Below are 23688 nucleotides of genomic sequence, written 5' to 3' on the forward strand. Positions count from 1 at the left end.
ATTCCAGTGTTTTCGGGTTGTTGAGACAGGTTAACACACTAAAAAAATATAGGAACAAGACCCAATTCTTTAGCTCTTTACCCTACAAGGTGCTTTAGTTTTACCATGTCAGCTTACGTTAAAACACAATTACAAATTTGTGAACTAAGTATAACTAAATTAATAATTCAAAACTGCTCGTTCAAGTAAGTCATACTCCAGCTTTTACACTCCTTAACATTAATTTTTCCTGGGACTTAGACATCAGAGAAACATTTCAGTTACACCATGTGCCGGTTTGCTATTTGTCATGGAACATGAAGAGCCCAGGTGGCTGCCAATGATGCAAACTTTTCCTACTGGTCCCAGAAGCATGACTCAGTGCTTGTCCTGAGGTGACCACACTTCTTATGGTGGCAGGAAAAGTGTTATTATTCCATCTTTGACAGCAGCTATCAGAAAATGTGCATAACGCCACAGTTCATTCTCAAGTGATTAAGTTACATAATTCTGACTTTCTTAAAAGGATGACAAATCTTTAAAAATACAGTATCTAAAAATTAACATGTAAAAGAAAGCAATTCCTAAAGGACAGCAAATGCCATTAGAAAGAAATTTAGAATAGAAAACACACAACAGCATTTCAGTGGTGAAAGAAAAAGTACTTTCACATTTTCATCTAGTTACTGAATAGTTGACAGCACACCTAAAACAAGAGAACTAACTACACACATATTAAACTTGAAAAAAATCCATTTGTTTCCATTTTGTTAATTTATTTAGTCACTTCTCCCTATTTGGCATTTATATGTTTGTTAAAAAATAATTACCGAAATCTCACTATGGTAATGAAATTTACTTACCTTATCAAACCACAGATAAATGGAGATGTCACACTGCGAAGTTACTCTAGATTTTAAATAAACATTCCTTGAAATCAGAGACTCCAACTGTTGAGGCTTTAACTAACACTGAGATATAGAAATGTTGGAGAGAGAAAGAAATGAGAACGGAATAAACGATGCAATATCTACTAAATAGAAGGAGGAAACAACATTTAAAATAGGCGCCAAGGAGGACATCACAACTAAGTGAACTCTACGAACAAATTTTAAAATAATTCAGTGGCCTTGGTCTTTCAAACACACTTTTTGATGTATCAAAGACAGCTATTTATATTTAGTAGGGACCAATTTATTCTACTATATTAATTCCAGTAGTATGAATGAGGTTACTTAAGTTATATACAGTCGAAGACCACAGGGTCAAAAATTATTCCACATTTAGAGTTTTAGGTGCATGGATATCATTCATAATTAAAATGGCAAATTATTAAAATAAGTGAATTGTAATAGACTACTGAGTATAGCAAACCACTTACTCGGTTCTAAACAGACCACAAAATCTACTCTGTGTTCAGATTTGGGTTTAATCCTGTTGCACTAGACTATGCTAACAAACTCCAAAGCATTAGAAAATGAGATTTAAAATCACTGAGTCATAGCACACAGAGATTAGAAGACCATCAGAAGTTTTTCTAGCAGTTAATAGCATTTTAACTACCTATAAATGGGGTTTGGCATTCTCTGAATCTTACATTTGATTATGCGAAATGAAATCTAAACCAAACATTCTTAATGAGGGGATTATTCTATGAAGTAGGCTTGTTGCATGTGTTAATCAAGACGTGCTCTAGCTTTGACACCAGTGATCAAAAGAATTCGTTCTCTTTTGTTCCTAACAGAGATGTCCTTATAACAATAAAAAAATCTATGTATCATACCCTTTCTGAACTTCCATGTAGTAGGTTCTTTTTGTAATTTTGTTACTAGAAAGATATGTGAGTCTAGACAAGTCCTTTAACCTCTGAGCTCAGTTGCTTACATGTAATAGGATGATGGCACAGGACCAAGAGATTTCTATAAATTGTTTCTGGTTTTAACTTTCTATCAATTCATCTCACAGAGAACAAGAGTGTCAGTGTACAGAGAAACTAAGCATGTTCTTTTATAAAAGAAATGTTACAAACTGTTTTAACTAATGATGTATTTCAATAAAGGCACATAAGAACTGCATTTCAGTTTGTTTCAACTTTGCCTATCAAATATAATTAAAACCATAAATGTTAAAGGTCTATAAACAAAACTAAATTTTGTTAAGAATTTAAGAGATGTACTACATTCATAAATACAAAGCTATATGGTGCATTTGCACATATCTAGAAATAACTTATAGAACTATACATTACACAGACCCTGATTTTAAAAGGATAATTAAAAAATGAACACCAAGAACAAAAAGCATTGTTTTTTTCCCAGCTACTCCATATCAACTTGTACATACTACATATTCTAATTTGTTTTCCTTGGTATTGTGAGTGCTTCTGTAATTCATATTTTTATTTTTACACAGTAGGACTTTTTAGCCATCTGAATTTTTTTTTTTTTTAAATACTACCAAGGGGTAGGCAGAGAATGAGTATGGGGAGTTAGAGTATCCAAGGGACCAGAAAGTATTTGCTCAATGACCTGCTTGCTAAACTTGTAAGTTACTGTTTTCAGTGATGAAAGATTACAGAAAAAGGGAATAAAAGGAAAAAGGAAAAAGGAGAGAAATTTGTAACCTAGTATCTTATGAATTTGCCAACCAGAATTTGTAAAAGTAATCTGGCACTGATGGCCTAGACTTGAAGAAATCAGATCCACCTACAACATCAAAAATACACCTTCTGCTTTTGTTACGTAACAAGTCTTTATGTAAAATATATGAAGTTTTATGCCTGGCATTCAATTGAAAGTACAGAAAAAAATTAAACCTTCTAAAAATTCCTAAGTCCCGAATGTCACTGAAGTAGATAGAAAAAGAATCAACAATGCTCATCATTCATGGCTTCTAAACCAAATATGAGAATGAAATAAAAACTTAGAATCAGAGTATCTTGGAGTTTTAATGGAGAACATATCACCCAACATTCTTTCATAGCAAAGAAAATCAGAAGTCCAAACTATTTACCTTAGGTAACTCTGAGGGAAGCACAGCTGTCTCAATCACATGCTCTCATGTTTTAAAAGTCATTACTTTGGTTTAAAATTTACATGGTTTTAAAAAATGAGTTATAAATGGCTCAGGGACGACCACAACAAATCCAAAGGGTCTTCAAAGTTTGAATGAAAGAGTAAAATTTGACACAGTGTTGTCCCCTGTCATTAAGACACATATAATATCAAAAAGATGCAGAAAAAGTAGTAATAACAACAAAATCATGGAGAAAAATAATTCTCAAAGGCTTTAAAGTCAGCATTGTTACACTGTTACACTGATTAAAAGGAGGCTGTTAATCAATTTGTATATTTAAAAAATTATTCTAAACCAAATTTTATGTGTGAGTTGAAATCATTTACATGAAGTGCACCAATGCTGAATACATGGAGCATTCTTCCAACGAAAACCAAAGTGCATGTCAAAATGTGAAACCTAAGGGGAAAAAAACTGCTGATAATTTTTTAAAAATCGAGCTTACTAGCATTGGTAAAGTATACTTTCCAACAACCATTCTATAATATAAAACAAGGGAACTAATTTGTAGTCTTAATGCTTCTCAATTGTTCTCAATCCAAATACCATTTGTGACACATGAATGAGAAAAGTCATTGTTTTGCCAGTGATTCTCTCTTGTTTTCAGTGATCCAAGCTCAAATGAATTGGTTCATTTGTTTCTGACAATTGACTGTTTCTCCTATGAAAAGTCAATACATTCTTAACACTTAAATGGAGCTCTAGTGTTCATAAGTGCCTGCTATTTTCATTGCACAGATTCAGTGTTTAATAACTTTTATCACCATGTATACGCTTATGATAAAACTCTTATATTCCAATCTTCTGACAATGGCTGAGAAGTGGAATTTCAATGATTATGAACATTTTGGTAAAATAAAGGTGAGAAGTACAAAGAACCATGATATGCAAGGTCTACCACTGAGATGAGACTTTATACTGCTTCAGACTTAGCCAGGGATGGTGGAGCAACAAAAGCAACTCCCTAGGACCTTTGTATTGGGTTCCCTGGCAGGAAGAGGAAGATATATCATTCCAATAATTAGGCTGAATTACTTAAGTGATCACTTGACTCACATGAGGAAAAAGTTGTCTGGAGAGAAAGGCTCCAATAAAGATGTTGGAGGAAGAAGTGCCTATACACAAAGGAAAAGAGTTTTCAAGAGAGTCAGCCACCTGAAATTCATACTCTACATATATTTTAAAATCAGTTAGAATCTTCCTTGTATGCCGTGTCTTAAGGCAAACATATGTGAACTATATTCAGTGATTTATTTCTAAATTGAGATACTTAAAAAATTCTTTTCCATAAAGATCAGTCTAAAATCCCATTTAATAATTAATAAACTATTTTTGCCAGTGTCAAAATGTTACTCCATTTCTACCCAGACTACATGTTGACTATTCTTCAGAATTCCCTATAAAGCACATTTTCCTTCCCTCATTTTCAGATAAAGAAACTGAGGGCTTGAGAAGTGAAGAGATGAGTCTAACATACATGACAGGACAGAATTTAGTTTGGACCACAATTGGAGAGACTTCCAATTCCAACTGAATACTAGAGATAATTTGTATTGTCTTACATACAGTACTTCCTACTAGATATTTGTCCCTTTAATCTTTTTTTTTAAATTCATCTGTATGAAATGTAGAGATGGAGGAAAAGAAGAGTAGGGTAGGGTAGGGGAATGAATCTTTTGGCATGGCTACACGTGATAAAGATGTTTTCAGCAGCCTTGAAAGGCATCATCTGGCATTTCTATTTGGGAAACTAGAATATTAAATTCATGGCAGCCTACAAGACAGTGGTTACCATACAATGATTACTCTTAACTTCTCTGAAGAACTCGTGTCCATCTGCACTCTGAAAAAGCTTCCAAGTCTACTTCTCACCATCTGTATTCCATAAATCATGCAAACCACACAATTTACTTCTACCATTCTGTTTTTAATTATTATGAGACTATCTGTATTATAGCAATAGCTAGTCATCCTAAATCTGTGTACTTTTGTTATGAAAAGCATCATTGATAAGTTGTGAAAACAACTTCAATCTAAATGTTGCCCACCTATCTTGGGACAGAGTCTATCCTGGGATAGATACTGAAGAATCTTGGAAAGTCAACCTATCTTTACCAATCACATTCAAAGATAGCTTCAAGTCCTTGATACTAAATGTACAATCTACACTGATAGTTTTTTTTTAATTTCTTTAAATGCAAAGCATTCTTACTAAAACAAAACAAAGCAGTAAAAACAAAACAAACTCTCCTTTCATTCCTATGAGCACAGCTTAAGAAAACACCTTGTACAAAAAACATCTCTGTATTTCACAGAGAAGACATTCATGCATATCTAAGCTGGTAGTCACCAGAGCATAAAGTCAGGAAAAGAAAGGAATATTTAGCAGCAAGCCAGGGAGACATTTTCACATCAACATCAGAACTTCACACTTTCATAGGGGTGGATTAATAACAAAGAATCAAGTAAGTTGAAATTGTGATAAATATAACATTTCAATTTATTGTGGCAAGAAAAAATGTATCAAGTTAAAACATTAAATTCCTGGTCACAGTTTTACCTACTTATTACCAGAGTCTGTAACTTTTGGAATTTTCACACCAGTAAACTAGAAAACAAGGAAGATCTTAATAAAAAAAAAGATACAGGAATAAAGTGCAAGTATTAAAGTAGTTCTGCTTTGAAATCAAATATAATTTCTTAGAGAAGTGACCAAAGGATGTCAAGTTACAGCCACTCTCATACCCAAAACTCAGCTACTAAACACATAACATGACCCCATAATACAATGAAAATAAGGTGTTACATTTAATGACAAAAAGAAAAATGGTGACTTCTTTGCAGAAAAGCAATGAGAAAAGGTCATTTAGTTATATTCAATTTCAGCATATCTGCCCTAGGCAAATACCTGTTCTAAGTAAATATGCGTGCATATTTATAAACACATTTATATATTCAGCTTAGAATCAATTATTATAAACCACACATTTGCTCAAAAATTTTCATGCTTTGTTTAACATTCCTACACAGTGTCTGCAGGAAATAGAAACTACAGTTTGAAAGTGTTGGGAACCAGGCTTTGTTAACAAGGTTTAGAATAGCACACTCTTCTGTCCAAGAGTTTAACTGCAAATCTGTTAGCAGTGAGGTAAAATACGTAAGGAGTTGAAGCTAACTTTTGGTAGTCTCTATCCTATCCCAAGCACATTCAGTTTCCATTTCTTGCTAATCATTTCCTGATTAGCAAAATGTTTTTAAAAAGCTAATCAAATAAAAGATCAATTTCAGTAGAAGGGAAACCAGATATAACAGTCATTCAAAAAAATTTTTTTTCATGTGGAAGAGCATGAGATTTACATAGCAGCCAAGTGGTAAGGCTGAGGTTCTTGCTGCCAGGCCAGGGCCAGTTTTGCCTCTTGGAAGCATTTTGAGTACTGTGAGGAGTTTGGGGTTATCACAACGATCAGATTACCGAATGACTGCTAGATCAACGGGTGCTAGATCAACAGTCCCACACTGAAGAACTCCTACATTCCACATGGCTTTTTTTGTTTACATTTGAAAGAGCTTATTATTAACATTCACAGAGAGGCAAATCAATGTTACTTCACATGAGATTATTGCTTATATTTTAGTATTAACAAATTTGAAAATAAATTTAACTTTGATTTTTTTAATTTAAACTTTTTCCTTCACAATAGTTTTAGGTCTACAGAAAAGTTGCAAAACTAGTCCCGAAAGTTCTTCTGTACTTCTCATCCATATTCTGTTATTAACACTCATGTTACTGTGACACATTTGTCAACTAAGGAACAACACTGCTGCTAACTAAACTCCACGCTTCATTTTGATTTCACGTTTTTTTCCTAATGTGCGTTTTCTGTTCCACGATCCTATCCAGGACACGATAATACAAATAATCCTCATGTTTCTTTAGCCTCCTCTGGTCTATGAGTTTCTCACATTTTCCTTGTTTTTGGCAACCTTGACAGTTTTGAGCAGTACTGCTCAGTTATTTTGTAAAATGTCCATCAATTTGTGTTTGACTAATGTTTTACCCATGGTTAGGCTGGAGTTCTGGGTTTTGGAGAGGAAGACCACAGAGGTGAAGTGCCATTCTCATCACATATTAACGGTACATGCTATCCACATGACTTATCACTGATGAGGCAAAACCCTGAGCACCTGGCCAATATAGTGTTCACTAGTTTCCTTCACTGTAAAGTTGTAGCTCCCCTTCCCACACTCTCTTCTTGGGAAACAAGTCACTAAGTGCAGCCCACAATCATGAAGTGGGGAGTCAAGTGTCACCTCCTTGAGAGGGGAGTATCTACATAAATTATTTGGAATTATCTGTATGGGAGATTTTTCTCTCCTCCCTCATTATTTATTCAGACATTTATTTACATCAGTCTGGACTCATGGCTATTCATTTTATACACTGAGTTATAATCAAACAGTACTTTTGCTGCTCAAGTTGTGCCAGCTTTAGCTGTCGAGAGTTCTTTCAGAATGGCTCCCAAGTCTTTGACATGCCATCATTGTGGTTTCTGAACACTTCCTTACTTTCTGGCACAAGATACTCCAGGCTCATCTTAAACCTTCCTTCCTCAGCTCGAGAAACTGCCATTTCTCTGAAAAGCTGTGGTTCCTTTTAGCATGACTTTTAAATGCTCAGTTGGGATTATTAGAATGACATATCAAATGAGTCTGGCCTGTTATCAGTTCTAGTACTCATTTTTATTCCACTGTATCAATTCATCTGCTCTTCCATTTTCTTGTACTTATGTGGAACAACTTCTGAACTAATTGTTTGCTTCTCTTAAATCCAGATATGATCATTACAAATAGGCAAACATACCACTGTCTTTTTCAAGAACGGTCATATTGATCACCTACATAAGCCTATCTTTTTATAAATTATTTTTCATTTTTATTACAATAAGGGCAGTAGAGAATTTTTTTAAATTATGTGCGAGGTAGGTTTTATTATCTATGAATTTTATTTCAAGAGACATTAAATAATATCTGTCATGTAAAGGGGGTACTGCATCCAAAGGACTGATATAAGAAAAAATAAAGTAGACAACGTGTGAGCTTTTTTGGATCCTGATTCAAGGGGAAAAAAATTATAAAAACATTTATGACATTTATGAAACTAGAAATTTAAACTAGACATTTAATATTAAGGAGTAAATTTTGCTGTATTAATAATAGTATTGCAGGGGTGAGTGCCTGTGATGTATATATTTTTAAGTCCTTATCTTTTGGAGATACATACCAGTCTTAATTTTTTGTGATCTCATTACTGGTATATCAGTAGGAAGAAAAATGTTACTAGATCCCTAGGTATTATTCTGCTGTATTTTCTGTGTTCATCACAATTACAAGAATAATCTGGCAAAGCAACCTCATTTGAAAACAAGTCTCAAAATTAGAAACCATTTTGTTTAAGCATTAGACACGTCTTATAATTAAGGTAGATGGAGATTCATGGTGTTACCATATTTAAGTCTATTTCCTACCCTACCACTTATCAACACAGAATGTCAACAACTTTTTCAAAGAAAGTGATGAAATTCTTAAAAACAACCCAAACAAAATTAATTTTAATTTGTATGGATTTGAAAAGATAGTGAACACATTATAAGAGAAAGAATGTTTTACATAATTAAATGGACAATGCTAAGGCAACTTCAAAACAGTTGGTAATTACCACAGTTCATAGTTGATGTTATTTTTTAAGTGTCTATTGTCCTAGGCATTGTGGTAGCTTTCATAAAAAGGAGAGGCTTCAAATCATTCTCTCTACAACCAGAGAACAATTTGTTTTCACTTACTTTAAAACTTCCAGCCTAAAGCAAACTCACCTCAATTCCACTAAAGGAAAACAAGGAGAAATAGAAAATACCATCTTAGTGTTTTTACTCTGAACAAATCCTACTACATACACGTTAAAACATATATTTTAGATACACATGTAAAACCATGTGTATCATTTTAAAACATAGTGTAGATGGAACTGTACCTTTCTTTACCAATTTACAAGTACTCAACAGAGGAATCATCTCTAGCTTAACTTGACCACTCCGTATTTTACAATGATTTCACAATAGTTTTTTGATTGATTATGATTAAATTTTCTCAAGCACTTAAGATTTTTGTGTGTGATTCACTCTACTGTTGTATATGTAATATCACAATTAACTCTGTGATAAAGGAATTTCCAAATAAAACAATTTGGGGAGAACAATTTCCATTTAGTAGGTAGATAAAGGGTTTCCAAGCTATAGGAACATACTGAATAAAGTCTGCTGTTCAAAGAAACACTAATGCAGTGCAATGCTAACCACTGCTAAATAAATCTGAACAGAATACAACCGAGGCCATTAAAGGTATACCTCATTTTATTGCACTTTGCTTTATTGTACTTCACAGATATTTCATTTTTTACTAATTGAAGATCTGTGGAAACCCTGCATCAAGCAAGTTTATTGGCACCATTTTTTCCAACAGCATTTGCTCACTTCATGTCTCTGTGTCATCTTTTGGTAATTCTTGCAATATTTCTTTTTCATTATTATATTTGTTATGGTGACCCATGATCAGTGATCCTTGATGTTACTATTGCACCTTGCTGAAGGTTCAGATGATGGCTAGCATTTTTTAGCCAAGAAAGTATTTTTTAATTAATGCATATACATTTTTTAGACATAATGCCATTGGACACTTAATAGACGACAGTATAGTATAAACAACTTTTAATGCACTGTGAAGTCAAAAAATTCATGTGAATTGCTTTACTGCAATATCCACTTTATTTCAGTGGACTGGAACCAAACCCACAATGTCTCCAAGGTAGGTCTGTATTTCTAGTAAAACGTAACACTGCTTAGGAATATCTGTTCTCAAGTACCACTACTTTTTTGGAGGGGGATTTCCTTTTTAAATATATATATAAAACATTAAACTTTAAAAAAAACTTTCTAGGTCTTGTTAATACTGTAAGTATAAGTCTTTTTAAACATACTTTTTTTAAAGTTTTTTTTAAAGTATGTACATCAGTATAGCTGATTTACAATGTTGTATTAGTTTCAGGTGTACACAATAGTGACAATATTTTTATAGATTATACTCCACTTACAGTAATTTTGAAATATTGCTTATATTCTCCATGCCATACATTACATCTCTGTTGCATATTTATTGTATAGATAGTCGTCTGTAAGCTCTTAATCGCCTTCCTGTCTGGTCCCTCCCCTGACCCCTCTTCCCCACTGGTAACCACTACTTTGCTCTCTGTTTCTGTAAGACTGTTTCTGTTTTGTTATATTTGCTTGTTTTATTTTTTAGATTCCACATATATGTGAAAACATAAGTATCTGCTTTTCTCTGACTTACTTCACGAAGCATAATACCCTCCAGACCCATCCATGTTGTTGTAAATGGCAAAATTTCATTCTATTTTATGGCTGAGTCATACTCCATTGCTTGTGTGTGTGTGTTTGTGTGTGTATCACGTGCATGTGTCTGTGTGTATCACATCTTATTCATCCATTCATCTGTTGATAGACACCTAGGTTGCTTCCACATCTAGGCTACTGTAAATAATGCTGCTATGAACACTGCAGTGCATATATCTTTTCTGAATAGTGTTTTCATTTTCTTCAGATATATACCCAGGAGTGGAATAGATGGATCATACGGTCATTCTATCTATTTTTAATTTCTTGAGGAAACTACACACTGTTTTCCATAGTGGCTACATTAATTTACATTCCCACCGACAGTGAACTAGGGTTCCCTTTTCTCCATATCCTTGCCATCATGTGTTATTTGTTGTCTTCCTGAAGATACCCATTCTAATCGGTGTGAAGTGGTATCTCAGTGTGGTTTTGATCTGCATTTCCCTGACACTTAGTGATGTTGAGCACCTTTTCATGAGGCACCATTTACTTTTATTAACAATCCTTTGAGACGAAAGCATCTCAACACTGGGTTGGTAGTAGCAGTAGCCTAAAGTAGATCTTTTGCCTAGGTCTAGCTCAGCAGAGGAGAGCATCAAATTCCTGGAGTTCAGTTCAAAATAAGAAAGATTTCACCAAGACTACACTTATATGTGGAATCTTCATCACTGGCTAACGTCCTGTTTTGAGTGGAGACTCTTCACCTCAAACAAACAACACAAAAAACACCCCTCTAAAGGCAAAAGGAACCCAAGAACCACAGCCAACCTTATCATACAATAGAGAAAATAAATCTGATGGAGAGGACATCCACATCCTTGAAAGTATTCCCAGGATTCTTTCATGTCACATCTACTTCTGGTAGAAAGGCATGGTAAACATATTTTATATTATAAAATCAGTTAAAAATTCATTCAAATTCTGCTTCTTTCTCTTCATATTTATTCATTCTTCAAAACGTTTATTGAACACCTGCTCAATAAATATTTGGGTATATAGTACAAGTCATTCAATGTTTCTAAGGAAAAGTTTCTTCATCCATAAAATAGCAATAATTTCAACCTTTCAGAGCTAGAATAGGCATAAGATAATGCAGTAAAAGCACCTAGGACAGTATATGGTATGTAGTAAGCAGTGAATAAATATTATTTATTATTAGTTCTGCCTCTAAAGACTGCTAATAGAATGAAACTTCTTCCTTAACTAAAAAAAAGCTGACATTTATCATGTATTTGCTATGTACTAGGCATCATTTTAAACATACCACAATCCTATGAGGTAGGTAATATTATTACCCCTATTTTACAAAAATGAGAAAACCCGGTGAGCTACTTCAACTCCCCCTCACTAAAATCACAGCTGAAAGTAATAGAGTGTGGATCTAACTGACTCAGAAATTTGATTTCAAAGTGTTCTTTACTGTATACTAAATGGTGCCAAATTCAAAAGGTAGAAAATTCAGGAAATTTTTTAGAAGTCAAGTGTAAAGATAATTATATACAAACTTGAACTGTGTCCTTCACCGATGAAAGTGTAAACTCAATTCAGTAGGCAGAAAAAAAGAGTTAATGTTCAACCTAATTCCATCACTGAACAGCTGCACATCTCAGTTGATCTGCTGCTTAACTTCTCTGTACCTTACCTGTAAGAGTGTTATCAACTGTCCTTTATTTCACTTTTAAATACTACTACTAATAATAGATGTGAAATGCATGATACCTTCTTAACATGTGCCAATGAGGGGAAGAACCTAGCTATATTACAGAATGTTTGCAAAAATATTCCAAAAAATCAAAAACTATGATTCTAACTAAAAATCAAACTCATTTTTAGCATATTTTCAGCATGGCAAAGTATGGTACTTGAAAACACCGTATCCTCTAGGGTCAAACAATTTCTTTCCAATCTTGATTATATTATTAGATTGATCCGCAAACCCTTCCTTCACATATCAAGAGTCAACTTCAGTAGGAACCTACTGAAATTATTACAAATCCCAAATAAATGGGATCTGAATCAACTTTTTTTAAACCATAAATATACTTAAAGCATTATGTCTAGGGACAGACTAAAAAGAAAAATTATGTAGCTCACAGCAAAAAAAAAAAGTGACAATGAATATATGTACATTCATGTATAAATGGAAAATTGTGCCCTGCACTGGAATTTGACACAACGTTGTAAAATGACTATAACTCAATTAAAAATTGTTAAAAAAAAAAAAAAAGGATATAACACCCAAAAAGAAAGAAAGAAAGAAAGAAAAATTATCTAGCCTTAAGCATTCCATAGAATGAGCTTCTCTGTGCGTGTGACAATGTAACGTCAAACTGAAAGCTTCTGATCTGACAGATAGAAGGCAAGGGAGCAGCCTTCTAGATAAGGAAACCTTCTGCCATTGATTTAATGGAAAGCTGGTGTTAACAAAGACTGTTGCAAAACTCATCATGGCACCAATACAGAGGGAAATGGGGAAGGAGCACCTAGCCCTGCCATCCATCCATATTATGGCTACACCACACTGAACTTGGTTTCCACACTGGCTGTAGCAGGCAGGGAGGAAAACTAACAACTAAACAGTATATCTGTTTTGAGCACCAGAAGTAAAAACTCTACAATACTTTATCTTTTATATATATTTTAATAGCCCAGTACCTTGTTTTGAAAGACTAAATGTAAATGAACAGAAAATTAAAATATGAATTTTCTGCTCAGCCCGGGGGAAAAAAAAAATCACAATTCCCAGGACTAGCAACTATTTTGGAAAAAATGTAGATAGTTAAAAAAAAAAAGTATATGAAATAAACTCCCACACACAAATATAAAACATAACAAAATTATAACAAGAATTCAGCTAATGTTGAAATTACTCATTCAGCATAATTACTTAAAACAAGTATTTCAAAGGTTTTTATTAACAAATTACAAGTCTAACAGCTTGCTGGAAAATAGATTATTTCAAAAACTTTGGTAAACAAGTTGGAAAAAAGAAAAATCCAGGATCTAAACCAGCCTTCCATTGATTTGTTGTAGGTATTATTTCAGAAACTATGTTGCAAACTCATTTTAAAAACAACAAATGTAGCTGAAACAAAATAAAAAGCTTAAACAAACAAACAAACAAAAGGGTACTGGGCAACACTTTAAAAGCAATGTTTAGGGGGGAGGGTATAGCTCAGTACTAGAGCCAGTGCTTAGTATGCATGGTGTCCTGGGTTCAATCCTCAGTACCTCCTCTAAAAATAAATAAATAAATAAACCTAATTACCTTCCCCTACAATAAAAAAAAAAAGTAAAAGCAATGTTTAAAAACAATGCGCTTTCTTATCATCTTATCAGACGACTATCCAATCTACCTAATAAGACTAATTTCCAAGAACATTAATGTCAAGTAAATATAAAACAGACAAGTATGCTATATTTGATATTAATTATGTAACAATGTTTTTACCATGCCAAACTAGAATACATTAATGCCATTGTGACTTTTGGTTTATTTAATAAATCTTGGTTTTTAAAACAATTTTATGTTGTGACAAAATATTCAATAGATGAACACAGAAAATTAAAACAGCAGTTATTGTACTTACGTAAAATTTAAAATTCAATGAATTTATGCAAATACCCACAACCCTTTCTTTCCTCAAATTGCAAGAGTAAGATTGAGATAATGAAAACTTCTATTAGAATTAATGATTGTAATTGAAATTGAACAAGAAATTAAATATATCTTTAGAGTTTAAAACAATTCTATCACGTTTAATGGTTTTTGTAATTCAAATCAGGGCACAATTGCAATCCATTGTTTTGCAGTACTAGCTAGAACCTTTAAGCCTGAAGGTGTTGTTTTATTAAGAGTTAACAGACATTCAAAGATATGCTAGTCTTAAAATTTTCACTTATTCTGATCTATGTTTTAACCATTCTAAATTTGGGGGGAGGGGCATACTTTATTAGAAAAGTCTCTGTAACTTGCCTTCTGGTGATTATCCAGTAACATGTAATCCACAAAAATTCCACATGAGGCACCTGCACCTGTATCCAACAAGTTACGCTTTACAGTAATTCTCTACATAGGTTCTTAACCAGCACCCTTCAAAAATTACTCCAAATAAATTTATAGTTTAAAACATTAAAATTCATTTTTCAAAATCAGAGTGAGATGAAAAGTTATATAAGAAATGCTGATTTAAGATGCATCTTTAAATATCTTAATTTTATTCCTATTAACAAAAATGCAAATTCAACATTAAATATAATAAAGATAATGGTTCTTATTAAGCAAAGGCTATTTTTCATGTTATCCTCCAAATCAACAAATAAAGGGAACTTTCTTCTCACAAGAGAAAAATACATTTTAATTTCTTATATGAATTTTTTTAACATTTTTAAGAGGACAAACTTAAGTGATTTTGTTCAATTTCATTCTGCCATATGTTCCAAGATATATAAGTTCTTTCAAAAACATGAAAATGAAGAAACAATTAGAAAATTTGTATAAAAGAAAATAAATGCTTAAGAAAAGGGGTATGTTTTAATTTTTAAAGTAATGTTTGACTATTGTGTTGGACTATTAAATGACATCAGCAAATAATATAGCATAAACACAGAAGTATTACAGATGCATTCAAATTATTAATATTTCTTAACAAAATGAATCTAAATCATGATTTAGGTCACTGAATTGGCTAGAGCAACATAACTATGAAAAATGGATAAAGTAACCAATCTTATTTCCACTGTATTCTGGCACACAGTATACAACTTGGCACTGAAGTATCCATTAGACCACTATGAGGGACTTTACGTGCATCGTCATGATTTGCTGACAGACCAGTAATCTGTGAATATATTTATTTATTCCTTCACTCAACAAATACTTCCTGTGTGCCTACTTTTCACCAGATATTTTCTTATGCATTGTTATGCAAAAAGACTGGCTCCTGTCCTCATCAAATAACCAAACAAATTAAGATAAAAATAAAACTGACAAATGGGACAAATATGCACACAGTATCAAGAGAGCACAGAACTGAGGATCTGATGTGATTCAGGGAATCAGGAAGGCTTTTCTGAGGCGGAGGAGGGGAGGCTTGAGATCTGAAGGATGAGTAGGTGAAGAAAAAGTGCAAAGTCCAAAGCTGGGCAAGTAGGACTGAAAGAAGACTGGTGTAGCTAACGTAGGAATGAGGTTTTTACCTCACAGGCAACAGCCAAACCTTCAAGGGTCTTGCAGGCCATTTTAAGGACTTCGATCTTTATCATAAAAACAATGAGAAGACATTCAATTTTTTAAGCAGATGGGGTGAAAAGTTAAAATATAGGACCAGAAGAGAATCATTCTTAAGAAGTTCATCCTGACTGCAGGTACATGGATTAAACAAACAAAGTAAGATTGTGTAATTATCATGACCTTGACTGAAAAGATAATATTTTGTCCTTTGCAATAGGAGGAAAAGAGGATGCAGAGTACATTAATTTTACCTTTTCTAAACCCAACCACCACTTCTCAAACTTTTCCACTGATGTATTCGTAATTGCCGAACAGAGTGTACTCATAACCTTGGGAGGTCTGGGAAATGCAGCTTTAAGCAGCCTGCTGCAAGCCTAAAATTCCTGTTAAGCCTCTGGTCTCATCTTTAAAATCATGCCAATTTTGCTTTCTACACCATGAATATAATATCTATGTTTGTTTTTATATAAAAATAATGTCTTAAAATACTTAGCAAAAATCATCTCTTTGCCTTCTTTTGATCGTTTGGCTTCCACAACCAGAAATGTATCATCTGGGGTAGCAAAGGCCTATGCTATGCATGAAAACTGAATTCACTCACTGAATGTTATTCAACACAATGATCCCGTGTTAAAGACTACATTTGCTGTTCTTCAGCCAGACACTAAACTATGACAAACTCATAAAAAATAAAGCTTTAGACTCTATTTTTTTCAAATTACTCTCCCCTTCCCTTTAAATTAGTACCGATGATCCATCCTTCTAGGACTCTTTATAGAAGCTAATGCTTCATCTTTTCTTTCACAATAAGCCTCATGTGTGAGGTGCTGTAAGGAAGTCACATAGAAAGCTAAAAGTCATTAAGAACAAATTAAGTCCAAATCTGAGGTCACTCTGCTATACATGAAAATGATAATTTATCATTGCTTTAAGAACAACATCAATATTTAAAAGCCCATCTTCATTCTTCATATGAGAATTTGGATCAGTAAAATTCGAAACATTTAACAACACAATGTTAATGATGTAATTAATCATCAAAATAACTCATTTTAACATTATTTCCAAACTATTCCTGAGAAACAGATTTGAAACAGCTGTACCAATTCAATACACATTCTTTGTGGGCTTATTTTTGGCAGCCAAAGTTTTATAATGTGGTATTTATTTAAACTCAGGACACGATGAGAGTTTTATTGTCTTTGTGAAATGCAGATTTGTTCTTGTACTTTTGTGCCACCTACTCACGCTCCTCCCTCACTTTCCCTCTACTGCCCACCTCTCTCCTTCAACCCAACAAACCTAGACACAACCCCTCTGGTTAATCATCCCATCTCAACCCTAGAGTCTCTCACTGTGCTTCTACATTTAGAATACATCCCCTTTACAGTATGCCTTAATTAAGCAAATTCCTAAAACCCCACCTTCCCCATGGATTCCTTCCTGACTTTCTAAAATCATCTTCTCTTTCCACTGGTGCTTGTATACATAATGCAAACTCCTAAAATTTACCAAATGTACTAGTTGGTGCCTGTCTCTGTCTTGGCATAGGTTTGTTAATGTCACTGCCATATCTTATAGAGACTGACTTCTCCAAAGCAGGGAATTATTTTTTTCAATCCAACCATTAAAGCACCTCCCACACTGAAGTACTGAGTAAATAATATCTAAGAACCAGAATACATCTACATCAATATGCTTTTTCCCCCATGTGCACTAAATCATGAGTGTTACCTTAAGGAGCAGATATTAATGACACTATAAATAAAATGTTTTCTGTGAACTAAACTATACATATCGAAAAGATAAATTTCCTCTTTGTATAAAACGACAAGAGTTCCTGTTCCAAAAATGTCAAATCCAAAGTAGACGATTGTTGGTTACTATCTAGTCACATTGCAATTGAGAAAAAAGCTAATGTTTCAAAGGGAAGTGATAGGACCCCAATTTGATCATTTAACATATTTTTTTCCTTGCAGTGTATACTCAAGTTCCTGACAGAAAATTATTCCTGATCTCTCTTTCAAGACAGTTTAACCCCAAAATTTGACACTTCCCTTCCCCTAAGATAAATTTCAACCTCAGCATTGGGTCCTATGAGGGGAAAAAATGACTAAAGAGCACTGTACCTGCCAAAACTTCTTTACGTTTTCCGACACATTCTCCTTTACAGCATTTAACTTTCATACTAAATAGACCTTATTTCATCACTGCGTGTTCCTATTTTTCAGAATTATATGCAAAACATTGGTTTTATCTTTGTTTTTTATACCTAAAATAATGTATTTCATTTTCTGTACTCAAGATGGCTGAGTCATCAGGACAGGAATTAGAAGTCAGTGAACGCTTCTTAAAGAAAATGGTTTATAGTAAACAGGAAAGAGCAGAGAAGTTAATTGTGGTATGATTTAAGAAGCTATCTTAAAATTTTAAATTATTTAAGGAATCATAATAATACAAGAGTGGATGAAGCTAAGTCACAGAGACCATAAGGGAAGAACAGCAAAGCGGGGACTGTTGGTTGACTTTGAAAACAATAATCCATTTTACTTGATTCAGAAAGGGATTAAAGATCACTGGAAAAATGTCATGAAGGGAGCAGGACCCCGGAAATAACTTTATCATAGTCATGTGGATATTTTGAAAGAGTTTCAAAGTCAGAAAAGGTATGAGGAGAAAATGGAATTATTGGGTGTGACATGGACAAGGAAAATGAATAATAAAATTAATAACAGGGGCCCTAATGTGTTCAGGGAGGTTTGCTATATTTCAGTGGGGAAAAAGTGGATTCAAGCAACTGCAGATTATGAAATATTTCCAGACCCTACTAGCGAACAGACAGGAGCTGAGAAATAATGTCTTTTTGAGTACTAGACTGAGCAAACATAAGAAGCAGTTACTGGCCTACTTTTCTACCTACAGCTTTTTCCAATAATTGCTTTGCTTTTATTTACTGTAAAAAGGTTTACGTTTTAAAATTTTGTCAAAGCTACAAGAGGACTGAATGTAATTTCCAGCTGAAAACGGTTGGTTTCAAACACTAAATGGTAAGTATTTGATTTTCTCAATAAGTATTTTTATGAAATTAATTTTTAAAATTAATTTTGACGGCTATGAGGTATTTCCAAATAGTCTTAAGTACTATCAAGATAATTTAGGACATAAATGCTTATTTTACTGACTCATAAGAAGTTCATATATTTACTGGAACTAACATTGACACTGTGTCACATCTGATTTTTTATTGTCAGCAGAAAATTCAGTAAATACTGGAGTTTACAAGCAGTGGATTTGGTGTGAACAAAAAAAATGGAAGTATTTCCTCACAGCTTTCTTTACTAAAAATTATCATACAAATTTAATATTTATGTCTCCCTCAAATATATTTTAATAAAATGTAATAAATCAAAGTGAATTGCAATGTATAAATGGTCCTTCATAATTAATCTTGAATACATGCTATCAAAGCTTAATAATCTTGTCAGCTTGGTTTTTTCCCCTTTATCTCCCTCCCTGCTGACTGAGTTTCTATAGCCTGCCTATAATTTGTCTGGAACTATAAATATATGGCCATGCTATTCTTATATGCTTAATGGTTCTTTTTCTGTTTTAGTGAAGAAAAAAATACCCTAGAAAGAGCATAAAGAACATACCTTAATAAAGAGTTTAACTATCTATAATTGTGACTAGCTGAAAGTATGCTATATATATGCTTTAAACGTTAAGGATGATGAAACTGTCACATTAGGAGCATGCTTTAAAAAACTCTCATAATGTAGTTTTTCCAAAGTCCTGTTCATTTTTTGGTACTTTCTTTATAACACTATGCATTATACAACGCTAAGTGAGGTGGAGCCATTCCAAAGCTACAGCCTAAATTAACTGACTTTTAAACATTATTGCATCTGAAGAAAGGGAGAAAAGTATTTTAAAAATGTGTTTTGTAAAGTTTATTTGGATAAAGGGTAAGGAGGGAAAAATTAATTAAGGTAACAGTGTAAGTTACAAGCTGAGGAAATATTTGTTTCATCCAGCTATTTTTAAAATCTTATTTTCTGGTAGTATCTCAAAATCATATTTATATGAAGATTATGGAAATTTCACCAGTAAGCAGTTTGGGACCTGAAACATACAAATAATGACATTATTCTCTTCCAGTCTAATGTGTACAAAGATACACAAATTCTCTCTTTTTAAAAAGCTCTAAAATCCATCACCAAGAGGTTTGAAATTAAGTTATTCAACTTAAATATAACAATCATTTAAAATCACAGCTAATGATGTTAGCCCAACTTCAAACTGGATTTTAGGCTGGAGAGATTTTTAAAGAACTAGTGTACTTAAAAACTAATAATGTGTGTCAGAATATGTGCATCATAGGTTCTGCTTGCTTCAGTGGACCTAAACCGTGGAAAGAGAGGGGAAACTGCAAGAATGTACCGGGAGGGTGGGAGGTGAAGAAGATGGAGTATGCAGCACTCACTACAAGCATCACGGGAATTTGTGAGAGAGTCTCTAAAGGTAACCTGACTCCCATAGAGCCAAGAAAGCGTTTCCTTGAGTATTTCAGTAACAAATTCAAACTAAAGTGATCTTTTAGGCAAATGCAAAGAAAGGGTTTTAATGAATCATTCTTGTTTCTTGCATACACCCTGGCTCTTTCTTCCATGATTGAGAAAGAGAGAGTACAGATGTTTGTCTGCATCTGACAATCCAAAGGGGGGAAATTTGATGGGAATCTAGAAAAGCCGAATTTCAATAACAAATATGAAAAGAGAAGAAACAGGAGAAAAAGAAAAAAAAAAAGCCACTGCAGGACTTTGTCTTAGTCATGGCACCACAGCACCTTAGCACAATGCACCGCACACGGGGGTGGGGGGTTCGGTAAATAATAAATTCGATTTAATTCAATACACTCTCATTTGTACCGTGCTTTGCAGTTACAAAGCACTTTCCACGTATTAGAAAAGAAAAACGAGGTAAATTAAGAATAAAGGGACAAGTAAAGGAGTAAAAGCAAAGCAAATGGATAAAGGAAAACCCACAAGAACAAGCAAGACATTGAAAAGGTTCGAGAGAAAAGGGAAAAAGCTGAGTTTCTCCCTTCCGTTCTCAATCACTTGCAATCAACCTACCTTTCGTTCTAAAGTACCTGGAGCTTTAAAAAGTCGGACTGCGAAGCAAGCCCTAAGAAAGAGCTCCCTCATCTTCGGAACGGGCATTTTCAAACGATAAGCCTTTGGTCCCTGACTAATCTACCTAGAGTTTGTGCCTACGAATAACCTCTAATATCTCCCAAATGCGTCCAGGAATCCTTTTTTTTTCCCCATTCCACCCATCCCCTGTCAGCATTCCTCAAATCTTAGGAATCTTGGGGGGTGGGAGGGGGGTGCAGTGGTCGTGAGGAAAGGGTACTCTACAGGCCCCTCAACTCAGACAACAGAGGGAGATAGTGAGGCAGGAAAGCCCAGGGACTAGGAAAAAGCCCACATTTGAGACTAGGAGGGCGACTGTCTTTAAGTATGGTTATTAGAAATTGCCAGGGGAAAAAAAGGGGGAGAGTCTTCAAGATGGAAGAAATGAGGGGACACTTGAATTCGCATCATCTTACACCTGGCGTCGAGCCCACAATTAAAAGCCCTAAGGTTCAAAGCCTCAATCGGTCAGAAGAGGCGGGGGCAAAGGACTCGGGGAGATGCACAGGAGGCAGCCACAGATTCTAGCGCGGATGCTGTCCCAGGGGAAGCAGGTTTTCCTCTCCCCCAAAGTAGTGCATCCTCGAGCATCCTCAGCCCAACCTAGGGAAGAGAAAGAGCTCCCCGGATCCAAACCCGGGCGGCCGCGTCCTGACCCCATTATGTGGGCTTAAAAGTTGCTGGGAGAGTTGGCGCAAGGAAAGGCACTTGGCAGGGGCGGCCGCAGAGGGGGCGTCAGGATTCCCAGGAACAAAGAGGCCAGGGAAGCGGCGACCAGAGGAGCAGGTCCCTGGGGGCTCCTCCTTGAGGGGAAAAACCAGGGTCGCCATGTCCCCCTGGCCTGGGGGCGCCGAGGGGAGCGAGGAGCGGGTGAAGTGAACCGGGATTCTGCCGCCCAGCTTCCAGCCTCCCATCGGGTCGCGCCCGCCACCCCCGCGCTCTCTGCGCCTCTCGGCGCCCCTCTCCGGCTGGGAAGCCACTGGCTGGAAACAATAGGAGACCGAAATCCCGAGCCCCTGTCAGCCTGGGAAGACCCCCGCCGCTCCCTGGCGCCTCCTGATCAGCCGGCGGAAGCCCCGATGGCGGGCTCAGCCGCGGCGGGCGCCCCTTCCCCACCTCGCGCAGGAACCCTGCGCCCCAGGGCCGTCTCGCCCTCCACACAGCGAGCATTACCTTTCATCCAGTCCACTACTTGACTCGGAGACCATTTGCTCACCGGTTCCATGATCAGAGCCATGGGTATGGGGTCGGTTCCGCGCAGGGCGCGGAGCTCAGACACAAAACGAACTCAGCAGCCCGAGCCGCCCTCAGGTGGGGTCCCTTGCTGGCCACTGCCTCGCAGGGCGGACGGCACGGAGAAGGCGGCTTTTGTGTCGAGTCTCGCGGCTGCAATGTCTCTCAGTAAGCGGCGGGCAGCAGCGGTGGGAGCGGCGACGGGGAGGGAAAGGCGCCGGGGTCGCGGCTCTGCGCCGGCTCTGCTCCGTCCCTGCTGAGGCGGCGGCTCCTGCCGTTGCTCCGCCACTCCGCTCGGGTCTCCGTCCCACCGGGGCTTCAGTTCATAGCTTGCAGTGCCGAGGGTCGCAGCGCGAAGGGAAGGAGCCGCCACCTCTCGCCCGCAGACAACTTGCCCGTTCGCCTCGTGCGCGGGAGTGAAACCCCCGGCACGACTAGCTGCCCGGCGGAAATGACGAGGGGCCTCCTGCCACCCAAAATATCTCTCCGCAGCCCTCGGGTGCGGGGCGCGCGCGCCACGAGCCCCCCGCCCGCTCGCTGTCGCGCGGTCCCGCCCCCGGGGCCGACGGCAGGCGCGCGAGGCGCGTGCGCGCCCCGGCACGAGGCCGGATCCTGGGGTCTGCCTGTCAGTCAGGCAGGTGCTGGCGGCTCGCAGCGTAGCGTTCCCGCCCCGCGGGCCGCCCTGGGACGGAGGCGGGCGAGGAGCGCGTGCGCGGCGGCGGCGGCGGCGGCGGCGGCGGCGGCGCGAGTCCCCAAGCGGGTCGGTCCGTCAGTCAGTCAGTCAGTCAGTCAATTAGGTGCTGGCGGCGGGAGCTTGGCTCCGAAGGGCCCCTGAGCGGATGCGGCGGCGGCAGGACGGCTGCCCACCAGTTGAACGGTGACTGCTGAGGCGGCTGAGGAGGTACCTGCGGTCTCGCCGCCGAGGGGAGGGGGACGCCGCCGAGCGCGGGGGTTACAGCGGGAGCCCGGGCTTCCCTCGCTCCCGCCCTCCCCGCTGCTGAGTGGGCTCCCAAGGTGATTCCCGAGCCCCGCGCGCGCCCGCGGAGACGGAAGCGTGGAATGCTGCTGCCGGGGAGCGGGCTCCGCCGGCCAGAAACGCCGCGATGACGAGGCCAGAGGGCCGGTGCTGTCGGACCGTCCCCGGTCGTGCCCCGGGCGCGGAGCCTGGAACCTTCGGGCGCCGGCCGTAGTGACTCCGAGGCAGGTTCGGCCCACGTGCCTGTTGAAGGGCCCGGGGTCGGGTTTTCGGCCAACTCCTCCAACGCCGAGAGCGCCCAGTACCTATTTTAGAGGATGTCCTTTTGTTTTCAGTTATTCTTTTATAAGAACTGAAGGGTAACACTGGGATTGAAAATGAGTGGCAAACTGTAAACGCCATGCTTCTTCAAAACTCAACATTCTCCAGAAATCTTACACAGGCTGCTGTGCAACCCTTAGTAAAAAGACAGTTTGCCTAATGAGGCTCAATTTAAACGACAAATAACTAATCCTAGAAAGTATAGAGGCA

General features: G+C 37.1%; 1 protein-coding gene across 5 annotated transcripts in view; it reads right to left on the reverse strand.

Annotated features, from left to right (window-relative positions):
• The window catches only part of CNKSR2 (connector enhancer of kinase suppressor of Ras 2), a 242303-nt gene extending 219607 nt beyond the window's left edge, over positions 1-22696 (reverse strand). For 2 of the 5 annotated variants that reach the window (XM_031445722.2, XM_031445725.2), the window contains exon 1: positions 22122-22695. In XM_031445722.2, the coding sequence (XP_031301582.1) occupies positions 22122-22185 (64 nt within the window). In that variant the 5' untranslated portion in view covers positions 22186-22695. Of the gene's footprint in view, positions 1-22121 lie in introns of all 5 variants that reach the window. The other 3 variants (XM_031445724.2, XM_031445726.2, XM_031445723.2) reach the window with 2 other exon arrangements.
• Positions 22697-23688: the final 992 nt, after the last annotated feature.

Source organism: Camelus dromedarius, chromosome X (genome assembly GCF_036321535.1).
Source record: "Camelus dromedarius isolate mCamDro1 chromosome X, mCamDro1.pat, whole genome shotgun sequence".
In the NCBI taxonomy this organism is placed as follows: domain Eukaryota; kingdom Metazoa; phylum Chordata; class Mammalia; order Artiodactyla; family Camelidae; genus Camelus; species Camelus dromedarius.